Source organism: Ovis aries, chromosome 1 (genome assembly GCF_016772045.2).
Source record: "Ovis aries strain OAR_USU_Benz2616 breed Rambouillet chromosome 1, ARS-UI_Ramb_v3.0, whole genome shotgun sequence".
NCBI classification, from domain to species: Eukaryota; Metazoa; Chordata; class Mammalia; order Artiodactyla; family Bovidae; genus Ovis; species Ovis aries.
The window spans coordinates 13,923,633-13,942,624 of NC_056054.1; the positions used below are offsets into that span (position 1 = coordinate 13,923,633).

The following is an 18,992-nucleotide window of genomic DNA, read 5'->3' on the forward strand; positions in this document are numbered from 1 at the left end:
AGAGTGTTGTAGACAACACGCCTTTTCATTTAGAAAAGGCCAGGGCTGAGTGTGGAGACACCTGGGAGAGGTGCGCCCTGGAGAGGAGGGCTCAGGGAGTCTATGGAGGGAGCTGGCACACTCTCTGTCTTTGGTGAATTCTAGAGTAGGATCTGACACATTAGATTTCTCTCCCTACGTAATAGTCAGCTGCTTTCAGGATTGGGCTTGGCTTTCCTGGGGTCCTTTGTTTTGGTTTCTTTTCTTTTTTTAAAAAAATAATTTATAATGACCTAAAATTGACAGATGCTTTTGTTGACATAGCTAGTACCTACGAATTCTAGTTCTTCTCTGGCCCTCATTTATAAATCTCCTAAGTAGTCAGAATTTTACTTTCACTATGTTGGACTTAAAAGTGCTCACGAAATTATATTTGAGGCAATTTGGCTGATACATTTGATGAACTTGTAGTGATTTTATATTGAAAAGTGATCCTTTGCAGTGATGTTGCTTACAAAACAGGTTGAAACCACTCCAATCTGATTTCTTTCGCCAGCCTTTGAAGACCTACAGGTGTTTATGGAGATAGTTGTAAAATAATGATCTTTTCACCAGAAACCACCCAAATATCTCCTTCTGGTTATTCTCATCATGCATTCTCCCTTACTTGATTCACAAAAGGAGGGAGAATGGATGGCCTGTGGAGAGTTAAAGCTGTGTTTCAACATAAGAAGTGTTCAGTATAACCATCTGTTCTGGTCTCAATTTTGTTTTGCATCTTTGTGGCGGTGGGAGGGTATTTTCAAGTTTATTGTCATCTTTTTTTTTTTCCTGCGTTCATTTCCTTTTCATTTATGTGTTGTGAATTTCCTGTTAACTCTGTCACGTCTTTGCCTTGGTTGGTGGCCAAAGGAGCCGGCAGGGCTGAAGACCCTCCGCCTGGTGAGCATGCCCTCCTGGCGGCGTGCAAACAGCGAGGAGCAGGAGGAGGAAGATGATGATGATGTCGTAGGTCCTCCTGGGGACACCAGCGTCCCAACCGGCGCTGCAGGGCCATCAGAGGGTTTGGGGTTCTCTAGGTCCCCAAGTAGCTCACTTACCAATTGCCTTCTTCCCTGTGCACCTGGGAATTTGGGTCCCAAAGAAAGTGGTTAAAACTAATTGTGCCTCATGCCACTGTTAGACGATCCCAGAGTGGGAATTGTTTTGCTTATCTGCAAGTAGCTGGCACAAAAAGAATAATGATGTTTGGCGGCGTCAAGTCCATTTGTGACCTGGAGACCCATGCCTTTCTGGTGGCCTTGCTGTGTTGTCTGAGTCTAGATTGCAGAATTATGGAAAGCTTAGTTGACAGCATGTCAGTTGCTGCTTCTGACTCCACACTCCAGACTAACGACTTGCTCTCCACCTCTCTGGCCACTAGGTTCTCACCACACACCGTGTCATTTGTTTTCAAAAGAGCCTGTTGTTTGCAAACCACTCACTGCATGGGCATACTCTGCCTTGGTCAATAACATCCCTAGTTGCTATAGAGGACAGAAATTTAACTTGCATGTTCTGAAGGGAGTACTTAGGCAGAAAGATTAGAGTGTGTAAGAGGGCCATTTTCTGCTTGCAGGCCCTAAGTTACAGCCTGTGATTTTTCTCCAGAAATAGAAATCAGGCAGTGTCCCCATCCCCTGTCCTCTTAAAGTCGTCTTTTCATCTCATTGATCTCCCCTCCAATTGCCTTAGCATCTTCTGTTTCACAGGCTCTGTCATTTTCTAAGCCATATTCACAATCAGTTCGGCTGGAATGACTGAGAAGAGATTCTTACTAAGAAGGTTTTTCCTAACACTTTGACTTACGAAGTTATCCTATTGCACAGAGAGGCCTCACCTTCTCTGTCGATTCTCTGGTTTGAAAGTCTTGCTTAGAAGGATTGAGGGACCCCCACAGAGATGCTTCTACCCCATCCTTCCACGTGCTGGGTTACTTTTTGCCCATCCAACCTGGGGCAGTGTTTCCTCTGTGCAGGTGCTACCTTGTGTCTTATTGGCCTTCAATTAGTAACATTTTGATATTTACAAATGAATTGGACATCGTCTAGTGAGAGTGATGTTTTAGTCCCAATTGTAGTGGGGCAGGGGGGATCCATGGGAAAGTGAGCAGGACAAGACATGCCAGGCGTGGATAGCCACCCCTGCCTGTGCTCACTGGAGAAACCGATTCCATGCACTTTTGGATGGGTGGGATGGGTGGGCGCTGGTGATGCCAGAGGCACTGGGTGGAGGTGGACTCTCCACTGTGGCTTGTGTGACACCCCGGACTGAGCGTGGCAGGAAATACCTTTCCTTGGAGTACTGTGTTGAAGAACCCTACACCATCGAGGTCTGGGTTTTTCAAACTGGGGTAAAAGGTGGCTTTCCTACTTTGTCTTCCTGGGAACTAGGTTCCTTCTTGATTCCTGCCTTTCATTTTAGGGTTTTCCGCTTACCGATCATGTGTAGCGCCTCGTTCCCTGGTGTAAGATTGACTGCCTCTGGTTTCTTTCGCCAGGTTGTAATATGGTTGGTGCTGTCCATTACTGAGCAACCTGTAACTAGGGCTTTTACCCTTCCCTTACAGTAACATTTTACTGTGGTTCTGGGAGCAAATCTTTGTGTGCATTAACCTCACATCCAGAACCGAGTTCTGCCACGTATGGCTGCAGAGGGGCCTGTAGAGATGCTGCGGCACTACTTCGGCATTTGCATTCAACCGTGCCGTGTGTTCACGGGGATCCGAGTGGTAAACGAGGCATTTTGGGGTCTCACCGAGCATGGTGAAAACACACACAGGTCCTGCCTGGAGGGGTGCTTTGTGTGACGCTCCCACGCCTGGCTTCAGTCATGGGAATTGTTTGTGGTCTTTTAGTTCTTGAAATGAAAGCAGAAAGGGATCTGCATGGGTAAATTGGTGTCGCTGAAACTAACATCCCTTTTGTTTGTTTGTTTGCAGCCCCGGGAGAAGGGCAGGATGCGTTTTCACAGGCTGCAGAATGTGCAGATTGCCCTGGACTTCCTAAAGCAGCGACAGGTAAGAGCGTCCCGTGTGTCCCTGACTCTGCCGGGGAAAGTTGGTATCGGATCCCTGTTTAGGGACGTTCTCATTGCCCCTGGTAAGTCCTCAGTAAATCCGACTGATACAGTTCCGAGTCTTGCTTGCTAGTGAGCGGCTGTATCGTGTCTGGACAAATCTTACACAGTGTGGCCTGTCTGAGAGGGAAAGTCTTAAAAAGAGCAAGATGCGAAAGATTGACTCACCTCTACTCAGGTGGAGGCCAAAGGGAAGATGAGCAATAAACCAGCAAAGAAGATGGGGAAAGGTACATCATCCAGGAAGAGGGGACACCAGAGTGCTTCATCATCATGAGAACTGGATGAGGGGACGTCAGGCTGGTTGAACGGCACGTGGGGCTGGAGGGGAAGCTCTCAGCTGTGCAGCACTGGTGACCTCAGAGACCAGGCTCAATAGAGCAGAGGAGTGTTTAGTAAAGAAGCTATTCCCACCCTAGATAGGAAGGAAGGAAGACAGAAGCACAGTTTTAGACCTAGGAGAAGCTAGCAAAGAGAAGAGACCAGAATGAGAGCGAAGAGTGTGTGTCAGAGCAGGTTAGCCCTGGAGGACGCCTTGGAGATCGCTAGTCCAGCCTTTTCATTTCCTACGAAAGGAAACTGAGAAATGACCTGCCCTAGATCACAGAAGTGAGAGCAAACCTGGGACTTCCACCCAGGTCTCCTGCACATTTTTAAAATGCTCCTTTCATGCTGCTTTCTACACACCATCCTTCCCATGACTCCCTAACTGATGGAACCAAGTCCAGGGATTGAGGGATGAGATCCAGAGCACAGCTGATGTAACTTCTTTGAAAAGGAAAGGAAAATGCCCATACAGGGAAGGTTTGTGAAAGAGAGGAAAGTGGATGGACGAGGGAGTCAGAGTTCATCTGCCTAGAGAGCTATTTGGAAAGATTTGGTATAACTACAGTTGCCAGGCAGCAGCGCTGGTCACAATGGCATGACATGGTGTGCATATTTTTAGAGTTAGTTCATTTTTGCCACTCTTATCAGTAATTCTCATTAACTTGGGAAATTCTCTGTCTGTGTACTCCCATAGCCGTTTGCTTCTAACATAATACTTATGACTTTATTGTTATTTCTCTGTTTGCTGTAATGCTTTGTAGGCCCATGGGGACGGAGAATGTGATCTACTTTAACCTTTTTATCTTCATCACCTGTCGTAATGAATGGTCCATAATTGACACTTAATAAATATTTGTTGAAATAAGTGGTAGGAGAATTAGAGGTTGAAGTGTTCAGGGGACTAGAGAAAGCATCCTTGGAATGTCTGTGTGTAGAGTTAGAGAAAACCAGAGAAGGCCTTAATGGTCAAGGTAAATTGAAAAGAATTGATTAGCTAGAAGCCTCAATAAGGATGGAGAGTAGATTGGTTACTAGGATATAATAAAAATGTGAGCCATGAACAGTGGACACAGAGAAGGGCAGAAAGAACTCTGGAGCAGTTCTTGGTGATGGTGAGGTTGTTGCTGTGCAAGTGTCCAAAGCAGAGTGAAAATGAAAGTCATCCGAAGTGGGAAGGCAGCTGAGTTATACAGATGGGGCGACACCTGGGCCATCGAGCTGATGCCAAAATTGCCAAGAGAGATGGTAGAAGATGTGGGAGGGAAGGTAGGAGTTAGGTGTGAGGTCTCCAAGGAATGGACTGGCAGACACTGGAAGGTGGCTTGGCCGAGGAGGTGTTCAGAATCCACAGGGAAAGCTGCCGGCAGTGGGGCGGGGGAACGTGTACTTGGCTGGTGCTGCCAGCCCACCAGCTATGGGCCATAGTGATGAGAAGACCTGCACTGAGGCAGGAAGCAGGGCCTCCTGCCCCCAGTGTGCAGAAGAGGAGACAGAGATGCAGGAAAGGGGCAGAACTCGCCCAGTGTCCCGGTTGTTCAGGTTGCTGTAACAAAATATCATGGCCCGATGGCTTATAAACAACAGAAATTCATTTCTCATAGTTCTGCAGAAGTCCAAGAGGGAGGCAGATGTGCTGTAGCACAGCTGGTCCTGGTTCTGAGACCGCTTTTAGCAGCGTCCTCATGTGATGGGAAGGTCAAGGAGCTTTCTGGGTCTCTTTTATAAAGATACTAATCCCATTCCCTCAAGACCTAATCACCCCCAAAAGGTCCCACCTCCAGATACCTTCGGATTGGGTGTTAGGATTTAACCTATGAATTTTGGAGGGACACAGCATTCAGTCTATAGCACCGGTCATTAAGTTGAAGTGAGGATGCTGCCTGAGGTCTTGAGTACATGAAGGTTTCGGTTTAGCTGAAGAGACAAAGGAAGGGCAGCTTCACGGCAGCTGCCACAGTTGTCAGGAGCTCCATGAGGGTATGACAGAGACTCACGGGGTGGAGGTGGAAACAGGCTGGTTTTCCTAGGACACTCTGAAAGGCCCCCATCCCAGGAAATCCCTCAGTCTCCAGCACACAGGGATGGTTAGTCACCCTGGTGGGGGAAGGGCCTCTGTGTCTGTGTACATCGTGTTGCTGGAATGAGATTTGAGGAGTAAGGCAAGTGCTGTGGGAGGAGGGGAATAGGTGGGACAGGCCAGAGAGCGGTGAGGGATGGGAGGCAGATCTCTCTCTCTCTCACAACCTTGAAAAAATAAGACAGAGAAAGAAAAAAGGGCTGGGAAGACTTAATTAAAAAGCAGCTCACAATAGCAAATGCTTGCGAAATTGCTTTGCTGGTGGGATTGCAAAATGGTACAATCATGCTGGAAAATTGTTTGGCAGTTTCTTACAAAGCTAAACGTATACCATATGACCCAGCAATCCCACTCCTATGAATTTACCCTAGAGAAATGAAAACATGTACTCACACAAAAAAACTGTGCATGAATATAAGAGCTTTATTCATAACTGGCCCAACACGGAAACAACCCAGATCCCTTCAGTAGAGGAGTGGATAACTATTGTGTGTAGAATACAGGTATAAGGTATACAGGAATACTCCTCCACAGTGGAAAGGGGCAGGCTATTGCTCCAGGCAGCAACATGGATGGGGATCTCACGGCCATTGTGCTGAGTACAAAAAAGCCAGGATCTGAAGGTTACATACTATGGGACACCATTTATATAACATTCTGGGTAAAGCAAAGCTGGGAACAACAGATCAGTGGTTGCCAGGATTTAGGGGTGAAGGCAGGATTTGACTGCACAAAGTCCCGCCTTTTGGGGTTGATGCTCCTGTTTTGTTACCCTGATTATAGTGGTTGTTAACACAAATCTATACAGATGTGAAAACTCAAACTGTACACCGAAAAAAATTAACTGCGTATGAATAATGAAAATCTATAAAAAATGAAATCAAAACAAAAAGTTGCAGAGCTCTCAGACTAGCTTTTGTTTCTTTTTCAGGTGAAGCTAGTGAATATTCGCAACGATGACATCACAGATGGCAACCCCAAGCTGACCCTAGGCCTGATCTGGACCATTATCTTGCACTTCCAGGTAGGGTCTGTGAAGTCTGGGGTCCTGGTGTTCAGTCTGGACGTGGCCTAGACAGAGGTAGAGATTGCTCTGCTTTCCACAGGCACACTGAGCCTTCCTTCTCCGTATCTGTCAGTGAATGAGGGAGGGGGCAGAGCAGGGGCTCTAATGGAAGATGAGCATTGGCCTGGAGGCAACGCTGTTGCAGTGTAAACCGAGAACTTCCTCATCATTTGCATGACGAAGGGGGATTTTTCACCTATTTATGCTGTGGCTCTGGCACTGACAGTCTAGTTACTAGCAGTCTGCCCAGCTGAGTCAAAACTGGCTCTTTGGGGACTCAGAATGTGAGGGATGAGGCGAGATGTTGGATTTGTTGCTCAGGAAGGGTGGGGTGAAGCCTTATAATCCTGCTTGATGTAGACTTTTCTTCATCTCTAATGATCTTAAACAAGCCTGGTTAATTGTAGCACTGTCTTAGTCAGGTTGGGCTGCCGTAATGAACACTGTAGGCTGGGTGGTTTGCAGCAAGCATTCAGTTCTCATAGTTCTGGAGGCTGGATGTCTGAGATCAGGGTGCTAGCTTGGTTGGCTCCTTAGTGAGGGCCCTCTTCCTGGTTATATCCTCAGGTGACCTTTCCTTGGGGCATGCATACACAGAGATCTCATGTCCCTTCAACTTTTCATAAGGGTGTTAATCCCATTATGGAGGCTCCACTCTCCTGACCTCATCTAAACCTAATTACCTCTTAAAAGACCGCACCTTCAGTTACCGTCGCATCACGGCTATTATGGTTTTAATATATGAGTTTCGAGGGGACACAAACATTCAGTTCATAGCAAGCACCTTGGGATATGTGCTTGTAAACACAATCTTGTAGCGTCCATCACACCAAGAACAGTGGCATCTTGGTAGTGTTCACGTGGTTACACAGCCTTCCTGTTCCTTCTCCCTAAGGCAAATCCTCTTCAAGTCTAGGTACTATTGGAAAGTCACAGCCCTATTTTTATAAAAAAGACTATCTTGAATCACGTTAGCTCAACTTAACCAAACTATTTCTCAGACAACTCTCGAATACCCAACTGCTGTATGCAAGGCTAATAGATGACAGGGATCACTTCTTGAGCAGGTGGGAAAAGAAGGCTTATATAAATATCTCACTCAAGGGGCTGACTCCAGGGTCCCTGTGGCTGTGATGTCCCAGTTGGGGAGTCAGCGCCACCTGCTGGGTGAATGCAGAACAGCAGGTGTCCCAGAATTCCTGAGAATCTGAGAACTTCTGAGAACTCAGGGATTATAATTTCTTGGGGCTCTGGTTTGGAGCCGCTGCTGACAATCTGCAGCATAAGTATGCTTAGGAAAGCGTGGAGGTAACATGTGTTTTTGTGGAACCACAGGGTGTCCTCAGGCATGCTTTGGATATAGGGATAACCAGGAACATGAACTTGGCAAGTGTGCCTTGGCAGGGTTGGAACAAGAACCTTGTTGAGCTTTCATAGCGTTATCCCCTTGGCAGTCTTATGAACAGCGGGCTGTTCTAGAGGCATCTTTTTGGTTGTTTGTATGCCACAAACCATCTCTCACTTTGAGACACCAGTGCTATCCTGTAGCCGTGAGGTAAGAGGCATCTGCCTGCTGTGTCTCCCTTTCTCCTGACTGCAACTCACTCAACAGAAGGGGACTTCAGGGGCCAAGGAATGCAAACGGAATTGGCTAGTTACACTTCTCCTGGGACAGAAGATGTGGGGATAATGGTCCTTAACTGAGCATGCCATTAAGAAAATGTCCTAGAATTCTCCCTCTTTAAACATTTATGAAAAATTTCAGACATTGATAAATGCAGAGGAAATGGTTTAGAACGACCGTGTACTCGTCACTGAGCTCACCAGCCACTAACTCGTGGGCAGAGTCACACTGTCTGCTTCCTGATCCAGTCATCAAACCCTCCAGTAGGTTATTTTGAAAGGAGTCCCAGACATCATATGATTTCATCTGCGAGTGTTTCAGTGTGTCTCTCTGAAAGAGTCTTCATTTAAGCAAAGCACAGTATTATAGCTCTGTAAAAATCAGTAATTTCTTAAAATCATTGAATGTCTAAGCAGTGTTTAGGTTTCCCCAGTTATCTCATTTTAAAAATGGCTTGTTCGAATCCAAAGCCCACACATTGCATAAAATCTCTCTTCCCCTCTTTTTGTCCCCTTAACTGTTTGTTAAAGAAATCAGTCTTTTGTCCTGTGCTGTTTATGGAAAAGATGCTGGTGGCGTCTCTGGATGTTTTCTAACAGTCTCCTGCATCCTTCTGTATTGTCTGTAAACTGGTGCTTTGGACCTAGACCTGAGGCTGGATCACATTCAGATTCCCTTTTTTGTGCTGGGGCAGGGCAAGGATGGTGGTGTCGAGTTGCATACTTTGACTGCTGCACATCAGAATGTCTGTTATCTGTCTTTTCATCATGTTAAGCTTAATTGGTGGGTTCAGGTGTGACCAGCCTGATCCATTCCTTGTAGACCCTTTCACCCTTAGCAGCTACTGTTTCATTGTTTCATTAGAAGTTGCAACATGGTGATACTCAAAATTCTGAAATTTTTTCCTAAAGCAGAACTTTACCTCATCAATTACTCTGATAGTTCCTTTAAGAAAGGCAAGATAAATTTTGCCCTCTGTTTCAACAGTTTTCGAAATAATTAGTTGATTCTCTTAAGATTCTCTGTAAGACCAATGAAAGTTTCATTGTTGATACTCATCTTCCCTTAGTAACACTGTGACTCTCGGATTTCTACCAGACTTAAATGTGTTCCGATTGAATATTAGCTGTCATTCTTTGTAATATTCAGCTCGTCCTTTGGCCAGTGAGTTTTTTCACATTGACTCTGAGTCCTTCCTCATGATCCATATAGTCTTTGATAATGTCCTCTATTTCTTGTATGAAGAGCTGTTCCAGATACTTTTTGTATATTTCCTGTTTCAGGCCCAGGATTAGCAGCTTCTCCAAGGAACTGAAATTCTTTATTGACAACAGTCTGAGTGCTTCTTGGGTTGGTCACTCTTTCTGGGTGTTTTCTGTGGACAGAACTAGCCAACATTTGTATTTGACTTGTAAAAAGAAATCAAGAATTTATAATGTTTCTAATTGGTATTTAGAATTAGAGTTTTATTCAACCTCTTTGACTTTGTATTCTTTTTTTTCTTATGCTAAAAATCTTGATCCAAACAAAGCAAGGGAATATTACTTATTCCCTTTTCCATATACACACATGCAAACACGTGGATGCAAGTATGTATAAAATCATGTATATATTATAGTGCATATACAAAGTCATGTGCATAAATGCACAAATTTGTATATTTGAATAAAAATAACCATGACAGTGCTTTAGTAACAACACAATTACTGAAAAGTTTGTGATTTCTTTGCAGTTCTTTTTGTGCTTTAGTGTAAATCTCCTAAGGACATAGAAATAATTTTATATTAAAGCCATTTGAAATAACTTCTCTCTGTGTTGTTAAGCCATCAGTCTGATACAGAGGTTCATTTGTATTTTATATTTTTTCAGTTTTTAGCGATTACTGTTCTCCCTTTCAATTTTATTTTGCATTATATAAATCATATATACTCTTATAACGGGAAATTTCAAAAAGTGAATACAAGGTGTGTTCAGAGTTTCGTTTCTGCCCCCTCCATCCTGTTTCTTCTCTTTCCAGCTGTTTTAAAGCAGCTTTTGGTCATCCTATTGGTTGTTTATTTTAAAAAGTAGATTCTTTTTTAAAAACAACTTTACTGAGGTAGAATTTACGTACCATAAAATTGACCCATTTTCGTGGTATAATTCAATGATGTTTATGAGTTGTACAGCCATCACCATAATCCAATTTTAGAACATTTTCATCATCCCACAAAGGTCCTTCTTGGCCATTTATAGTTATTCCATTCCCATCCACAGCCTCAGGCAGCCAGGAATCTATTTTCTGTTTCTATAGATTTGCTTATTCCAGACATTTCATTTAAATAGAATAATATAATATGTGCTCTTTGTATCCCACTTCTTTCACTTAGGAATATTCTTGTGGTTCATCCACGCTGTAGCATGTATCAGTGCTTTGTTCCTTTGTTGCAGAGGAGGATTCTGTTGTGTGGGTATACCATATATTTTGTTTATCTGTTCAGCAGTTGATGGCCATTTGGGTTGTTTTCATTTTTTAGCCATTATAAATAACGTTGATATGAATGTTTGTGTGGATATATGTTTTCACTCTTTTTTGGATATATACCTATGGGTGGAAATGCTGGGTTATATGAGACCCAGGTTCAGTTCCTGGATTGGGAAGATTCCCTGGAGGAGGAAATGGCAACCCACTCCAGTACTCTTGCCTAAAACATTCCATGGACAGAGGAGCCTGGTGGGCTACAGTCCATGGGGTCACAGAGTCAGACACGAGTGAGTGACTTCACACTCACACACGGCAGGTTTATGTATAACTTTTTAAGAAACTGCCAGACTGTCTTCCAAAGTGGCTGCTGCATTTTATATTCCCACTAGCCCAATTGTGTGGGCTCCTGTTTCTCCCTATCCCTGTCATTATCACTGTCTGTCTTTTTGGTGATAGCCATCACAGAAAGTGTGAACTGCATCACCTTGTGGTTTTAGTTTTCTGGAAAATATGTTTTTTAACTGAATTCCATAAACATTTACTGAGGTCCAGCTATGAGCAAGGTCTTAGGTAGAGTCTGTGGGAGATTCAAAGTTAAACTAGGTACAGAATCACTCCAGTTTGACTGCATAATTCAAAGGAGTGAGAGGAGACATACCATGAATTAACTTGATAGAGGTTTAAAGAATCAGGAAGATATGGGAAAGGATGAGGGAACACAGCCTGCACTCAATAATTGGCAGCAATTATTGGTAGTAGCCTATTATAATTATTAGTGAAGCTTATAACTTCATGGATTTTTGACCTAGCCTGCTGTTCTCTGCTGTTACTGATTTTACTGAAAGGTGTGAACAGGTTTGCCCTAGTCTGTCTGCTGATGCAGACTGGCTACCTGCTTTTCTCTGTTCACTATTTCAGCAGAGCTGAATTTTATCTTCTTATGGAAGGAAGTTCTGTTGCCAGAGTATTTTCCCAGATGCAACTAACTACTAATTACTTTTCTTTGCTGTTCTTGAAGGCTTGGCATTTGCCTATTAATTAGCTAAGTGTTTAGAAGTGTGGGGAAAGGTTCCCTGCTTACAAAACTTTTGGTTAACTGATAAAGGATCATGTAGAACTTCTGTCCTGTCTTGCTATAGATAGGAAGTGATGTGTCTCTTGCTAGTTATCTATCATTGTGATTTTCTAGTCTTTCATTATTGAGCTGACTGTTCTGTGCTAGCTGTTCTCATCAAGAGTGCATGGTATATAAAGCCAAATAAAAATGCAGAGAAGAACTATCAAATGTTAGGAGATCAGTGAAATAGTCATTCCAAAAACTAAGATCATGGCATCCTGTCCCATCACTTACTGGCAAACAGATGGGGGGGGGGATGGGAACAGTGAGAGACTTTATTTTTTTGGACTCCAAAATCACTGCAGACGGTGACTGCAACCATGAAATTAAAAGACACTTGCTCCTTGGAAGAAAAGCAGAGACATCGCTTTGCCAACAAAGGCCCATATAATCAAAGCTGTGGTTCTCCAGTAGTCATGTATGGATGTGAGAGTTGGACTATAAAGAAACCTGAACACCGAAGAATTGAAATTGATGCTTTCGAACTGCAGTGCTAGAGAAGACTCTTGAGAGTCCCCTAGACAGCAAGGAGAGCAAATCAGTCAATCCTAAAGGAAATCAAGCCTGAATATTCATTGGAAGGACTGGTACTGAAGCTAAAGCTCCAATATTTTGGCTACCTGATGCAAAAAGCTAACTCGTTGGAAGAGACCCTGATGCTGGGGAAGATAAGGGCATGAGGTGAAGGGGATGACAGAGAATGAGATGGTTGGATGGCATCACTGACCCGATGAACATGAGTTTGAGCAATCTCCCGGTTATAGTGAAGGACAGGGAAGCCTGGCGTATTGCAGTCCGTGGGGTTGCAAAAAGTCGGACATGACTGAACAACAACAAAAATAGTTGTTATAGCCAGTCTCTGTTATTGGTGTTTATGAAATAGATTCATGATGGAGATACATAGGTGGTGGTTGTCATCTCGAGAGAGTATTCAGTTGAAGGAGAGGCCAATTCCAGAGTAGACATTTGCTACTGCTGATGAGACTGGTAACTTTTTTAGAGATTAATGGTTTCCATTTTAACACATACTAAAAAGATACACACTAAATGGGAAATAAATGGTTGACGTTTAAAAAAAATTTAATTTGAGTTTTTAATTAATGAAACTTTTAATAACCCAGAGAAGTGCAGAAAAGTATATAACAGATCTTTGTGTGTGTAGTCACTCTCAGAATTAAACAGATGTGAATATTTATATTTGCTTCAGATTTTTTTCCTTTCTCTTAAAAAAAAAAAATTTCAGATACAGAAACTTTCTTGTTCCTTCATCCCCCAGGTAAATACTATCCTGAAGTTGAAGTGTATCATTCTTGTATATGCTTTTGTACTTTTATGACAGATGAGTGTCTTTTTTTTTTTAATAGCAGACACATCATATCTTCTATATATCCTGTTTTCTGGGGTTTTTTTTAACCATGTTTTGGGGGTATATTCATGTTGATAAAGGAGGACCTGATTTGCTTATTTTAACTAGTTTACATTGTCTATTATTTGAGTGAAGCCCCCTGCAGCTGTGTAACACAGCTATTATTATTTGCAGTAAATTATGTATTTGTATGAAGGAGACATTCATTGCTGCAGTAAACATCTGTCCTTATGCATATGGGAAAGTGAGTTTTGTGGCTAGATACCTGTTGGTGGGCTGCATGCTCTCTTTTTCTTTCTTCTGTACCCTTTTTGTTTTGCCAGTCACTCTCAGAAGCCTGGTATGACTTACAGGGTTGCTAATGTGGTTGGTTGTTTTCTGGATCCCTGCCCTAGGATACAAGCTTGAATATGGCAGTGATTTCATCTCTTATTTTCTTCTTTGCCTGGATTAGAGTAGGCATTCAATAAATACTCATTAAATGAATGGATATTGTATGACATTGATCTTCTCAAAGCTGTGGGGTAGGTAGACCAGATGGATAGACTATGATGTCTGTTTTCCTGTGCCCATTGTTCCAATGAGGAAGCCGAAACACAGAGACCAACTGACTTTTTTAGGTTACATATGCTTTTGAACTGTGGTGTTGAAGAAGACTCTTGAGAGTCCCTTGGACTGCAAGGAGATCCAACCAGTCCATTCTGAAGCAGATCAGTCCTGGGTGTTCTTTGGCAGGAATGATGCTAAAGCTGAAACTCCAGTACTTTGGCCACCTCATGCGAAGAGTTGACTCATTGGAAACAACTCTGATGCTGGGAGTGATTAGGGGCAGGAGGAGAAGGGGACGACAGAGGATGAGATGGCTGGATGGTATCACCGACTCGATGGACGTGAGTCTGAGTGAACTCCGGGAGTTGGTGATGGACAGGGAGGCCTGGCGTGCTGCGATTCATGGGGTCGCAAAGAGTCAGACATGACTGAGCGACTGAACTGAACTGAACTGATGCAGATACTAATAGTAGAATTTCTTATCTCTTGGTTTTGTCCAAGCCTGTTTTAAGGTACCTGTTAGGATTTATGGTTTTCCTAGAAGAAAAGTTCTTGAAAAATCAGAATCTGAAAAAATTAGCTTTCCAACTTTCAAGTGTTTATTAAATACTAGTGTATGTTTAGCACTTGGAAATTTTAAGTCTGGGAGGTCAGGTCAAGAGTGGTCTTAGCCAGGCAGATTCAAGGTTTACATTTTTTAATTCTTTATGACACTTAGTGCTTGGCATATAGATGAGGCATTTTTTCTTATTTGTGGAATGAATGAATGAGCTCTGGAGTCTTTCATGCCCCCTGTCTCTATAGGAGCCCTGTGGGCAGTAAACAATTAACTAGTAAAAGCCGTAGGAGAAGACAGGAAAAGCAGCAGGACGCTAGAAGCCTGCTTTTCCCGAAGGCAGCCACGAGTGTGCTAAGAGCTCAGGTTTGATGAGAGGATGGTCCAGGGGGACGTCCTTGTGCTCAGAGTTAACTTACTTGGGGCAATAGGGGAGGCAGAGGCCATGTGGAGAAAAGCAGGCACCTCAACTTTGGACCTTGGAACACAGCTATTTTCCTCAGAGCCTCATCAAAAAAAAAGAGTGTATCAGGGCCCAGGCGGTGGTGGGGTGCCTCATACCTCTGAGCTTCAGTAATAAATAGGGAGAACAGGGATTTACTATAGACCAGGCATGGAGCCACGCACTTTATAGACAGCATCCCATGAACCCTGTCTTAACCCCATTAAGTGGATGGTAGTGTCTACCTTTTACCTGTAAGGAGACTGAATCACTTAGCCAGTTATTTAGCTACTAAACCTGCCTGCTAATGCAAGAGAGGTAAGAGATGCTGGTGTGATCCCTGGGTTGGGAACATCCCCTAGAGAAGCAAATGGCAACCCACTCCAGTATTCATGCCTGGAGAACCCCGTGGACAGAGGAGCCTGGCAGGCTGCAGTCCATGGGGTCACAAAGAGTCGGACACAACTGAAGCAACTTAGCACTACCTTGCTGAACTCTCCGCTCCTTTCCTAGACCAGTTTTCCTCTGGAGTAGAAGGAAATGAAAGCCTGATTTGTCCAACATGTTCAGAAGTTTAAGGAGGAAAAGGCTCCTAGAAGTCGTCTGCTTGACTTAACCTGCAGTAGCAGTCACAGCCGGAAGCCATTTCTGTCCTGATTTGATAGTTTTCAGGAATTGGGTTTTCTTGTATTTCAGGAACAGAACAAGACCCAGAAGAACAAGACTCATCAGAACAAGGCCCAGTTTCCCCCTCAGTCAGTCTCTCCCATCAGGAAGCTTCCATAATCCTCTTATCCTTCTCCATCAGAGGGCAGATAGACTGAAAACCACAATCACAGAAAACTGGCCAATCTGATCACCTGGACCACAGCCTTGTCTAACTCAGTGAAACTATGAGCAATGCCATGTGGGGCCACCCAAGATGGGCGGGTCATGGTGGAGAGGTCTGACAAAATGTGGTCCACTGGAGAAGGGAATGGCAAACCACTTCAGTATTCTTGCCTTGAGAACCCCATGAACAGTATGAAAAGGCAAAAAGATAGGACACTGAAAGAGGAGCTCCCCAGGTAGGTAGGTGCCCAATATGCTGCTACTGGAGATGAGTGGAAAAATAACTCCAGAAAGAACGAAGAGACAGAGCCAAAGCAAAAACAACACCCAGCTGTGGAAGAGACTGGTGATGGAAGTAAAGTCCGATGCTATAAAGAGCAATATTGCATAGGAACCTGGAATGTTAGGTCTATGAATTAAGGCAAATTGGAAGTGGTCAAACAGGAGATGGCAAGAGTGAACATCGACGTTTTAGGAATCAGCGGACTAAAATGGACTGGAATGGGTGAATTTAAATTAGATGACCATTATATCTACTACTGTGGGCAAGAATCCCTTAGAAGAAATGGAGTAGCTATCATAGTCAATAAATGAGTCCGAAATGCAGTATTTGGATGGAATCTCAAAAACGACAGAATGATCTCTGTTTGTTTCCAAGGCAAACCATCCAATATCACAATAATCCAAGTCTGTGCCGACCATAATGCTGAAGAAGCTGAAGTTGAATGGTTCTATGAAGACCTACAAGACCTTCTAGAACTAACACCCAAAAAGGATGTCCTTTTCATTATAGGGGGCTGGAGTGCAAAAGTGGAAGTCAAGAAACACCTGGAGTAACAGGCAAATTTGGCCTTGGAATGTGCAATGAAGCAGGGCAAAGGCTAATACAGTTTTGCCAAGGGAACACACTGGTCATAGCAAACACCCTCTTCCAACAACACGAGAAGACTCTACACATGGACATCACCAGATGGTCAATACCAAAATCAGACTGATTATGTTCTTTGCAGCCAAAGATGGAGAAGCTCTATACAGTCAGCAAAAACACAACTGGGAGTTGACTGTGGCTCAGATCATGAACTCCTTATTGCCAAATTCAGACTTAAGTTGCAGAAAGTAGGGAAAACTACTAGACCATTCAGGTATGACCTAAATCAAATCCCTTACCATTATACAGTGAAAGTGACAAATAGATTCAAGGGACTAGATCTGACAGAGTGCCTGAAGAGCCGTGGATGGAGGATCGTGACATTGTACAGGAGGCAGGGATCAAGACCATCCCCAAGAAAAGAAATGCAAAAAGGTAAAATGGTTGTCTGAGGAGGCCTTACAAATGGCTGTGAAAAGAAGAGAAGTGAAAGGCAAATGAGAAAAGGAAACATATACCCATTTGAATGCAGAGTTCCACAGAATAGCGAGGAGAGATAAGAAAGCCTTCCTCAGTGATCAGTGCAAAGAAACAGAGGAAAACAATAGAATGGGAAAGACTAGAGATCTCTTCAAAAAAATTAGAGATACCAAGGGAACATTTCATGTAAAGATGGGCTTGATAAAGGACAGAAATGCCTAATAGAAGCAGAAGATATTAGAAAGAGGTAGGAAGACTACGCAGAAGAAGTATACAAAAATCTTCATGACCCTGATAATCATGATGATGTGCTTACTCACCTAGAGCCAGACATCTTGGAATGCGAAGTCAAGTGGGCCTTAGGAAGCATCACTATGAACAAAGGTAGTGGAGATGATGCAACTCCAGTTGAGCTATTTCAAATCCTGAAAGATGATGCTGTGAAAGTGCTGCACTCAATGTACCGACAAATCAGGAAAACTCAGCAGTGGCCACAGGACTGGAAAAGGTCAGTTTTCATTCCAATCCAATGAAACGAAATGCCAATGAATGCTCAAATTACCACACAATTGCACTTATCTCACATGCTAGCAAAGTAGTGCTCAAAATTCTCCAAGCCAGGCTTCAACAGTATGTGAACCGTGAACTTCCAGATGTTCAAGCTGGATTTAGAAAAGGCAGAACAACCAGAGATCAAATTGCCAACATCCATTGGATTGTCAAAAAAGTGAGAGAGTTCCAGAAAAACATCTACTTCTGCTTTATTGACTATGCCAAAGCCTTTGACTGTGTGGATCACAAGAAACTGGAAAATTCTTAAAGAGATGGAAATACCAGACCACCTGACCTGCCTCCTGAGAAATCTGTCTGCAGGTCTAGAAGCAACAGTTAGAACTGGACTTGGAATAACAGACTGGTTCCAAATAGGAAAAGGAGTACGTCAAGGCTGTATATTGTCACCCTGCTTATTTAACATATATGCAGAATACATCATGAGAAACGCTGAGCTAGAGGAAGCACAAGTTAGAATCAAGATTGCCAGGAGAAATATCAATAACCTCAGCTATGCAGATGACACCACACTTATGGTGGAAAGCAAAGAAGAACTAAAGAGCCTCTTGATGAAAGGGAAAGAGGAGAGTGAAAAAGTTGGCTTAAAACTCAACATTCAGAAAACAAAGATCATGGCATCTGGTCCCATCACTTCATGGGAAATAGATGGGGAAACTGGAAACAGCGGCAGACTTTATTTTTTGGGGCTCCAAAATCACTGCAGATGGTGACTGCAGCCATGAAATCAGAAGACGCTTACTCCTTGGAAGAAACATTATGACCAACCTAGATAGCATATTAAAAAGCAGAGACTTTACCAACAAAGGTCCATCTAGTCAGAGCCATAGTTTTTCCAGTAGTCATGTGTGGATGTGAGAGTTGGACTATAAAGAAAGCTGAGCACTGAAGAATTGATGCTTTTGTACTGTGGTGGTGGGAAGACTTTGAGAGTCCCTTGGATTGCAGGGAGATCCAACCAGTCCATCCTAATGGAAATTAGACCTGAATATTCATTGGAAGGACTGATGCTGAAGCTGAAACTCCAATACTTTGGCCACCTGATGCGAAGAACTGACTCATTTGAAAAGACCCTCATGCTGGCAAAGATTGAGGGCAGGAGGAGAAAGGGACAACAGAGGAAGAGATGGTTGGATGGCATCACTGACTCAATGGACATGAGTTTGAGTAAACTTCAGGAGTTAGTGATGGATAGGGAGGCCTGGTGTGCTGCAGGCCATGGTGTCGCAGAGTCAGACATGACTGAGTGACTGAACTGTACTGAACAGGAACAGAATTTAAGCTTGGGCCTTGGGGTGTGCATCTGTGAAGTCCCTTAGTTCAAGCACTCTTCATTGGAGGAGTGAAGGTCTGATGCCTGCCTGGAGAGTTATATTGTAATGTCAGAGTTTTTGCTGATTAGGTGATTTCCTGGAGTCTAATGGAGTTTCTCTCCCCTGCTAACCTCCTGGTCCTGTTTCTTGCTGTGGTTTATCATGGTCATAAGGAGATGGTGATGGACAGGGAGGCCTGGCATGCTGCGATTCATGGGGTCTCAAAGAGTCGGACATGACTGAGCA

At 43.5% G+C, this 18,992-nt stretch overlaps 1 protein-coding gene across 6 annotated transcripts in view; it reads left to right on the forward strand.

The window, feature by feature from the left end:
• Positions 1-18,992, forward strand: part of MACF1 (microtubule actin crosslinking factor 1) — a 326,239-nt gene that overhangs the window by 124,880 nt on the left and 182,367 nt on the right. For all 6 annotated transcript variants that reach the window (XM_060395413.1, XM_060395429.1, XM_060395401.1 and 3 more), the window contains exons 4-5: positions 2,960-3,037; positions 6,432-6,524. In XM_060395413.1, the coding sequence (XP_060251396.1) occupies positions 2,960-3,037; positions 6,432-6,524 (171 nt within the window). The remainder of the gene's footprint in view (positions 1-2,959; positions 3,038-6,431; positions 6,525-18,992) is intronic.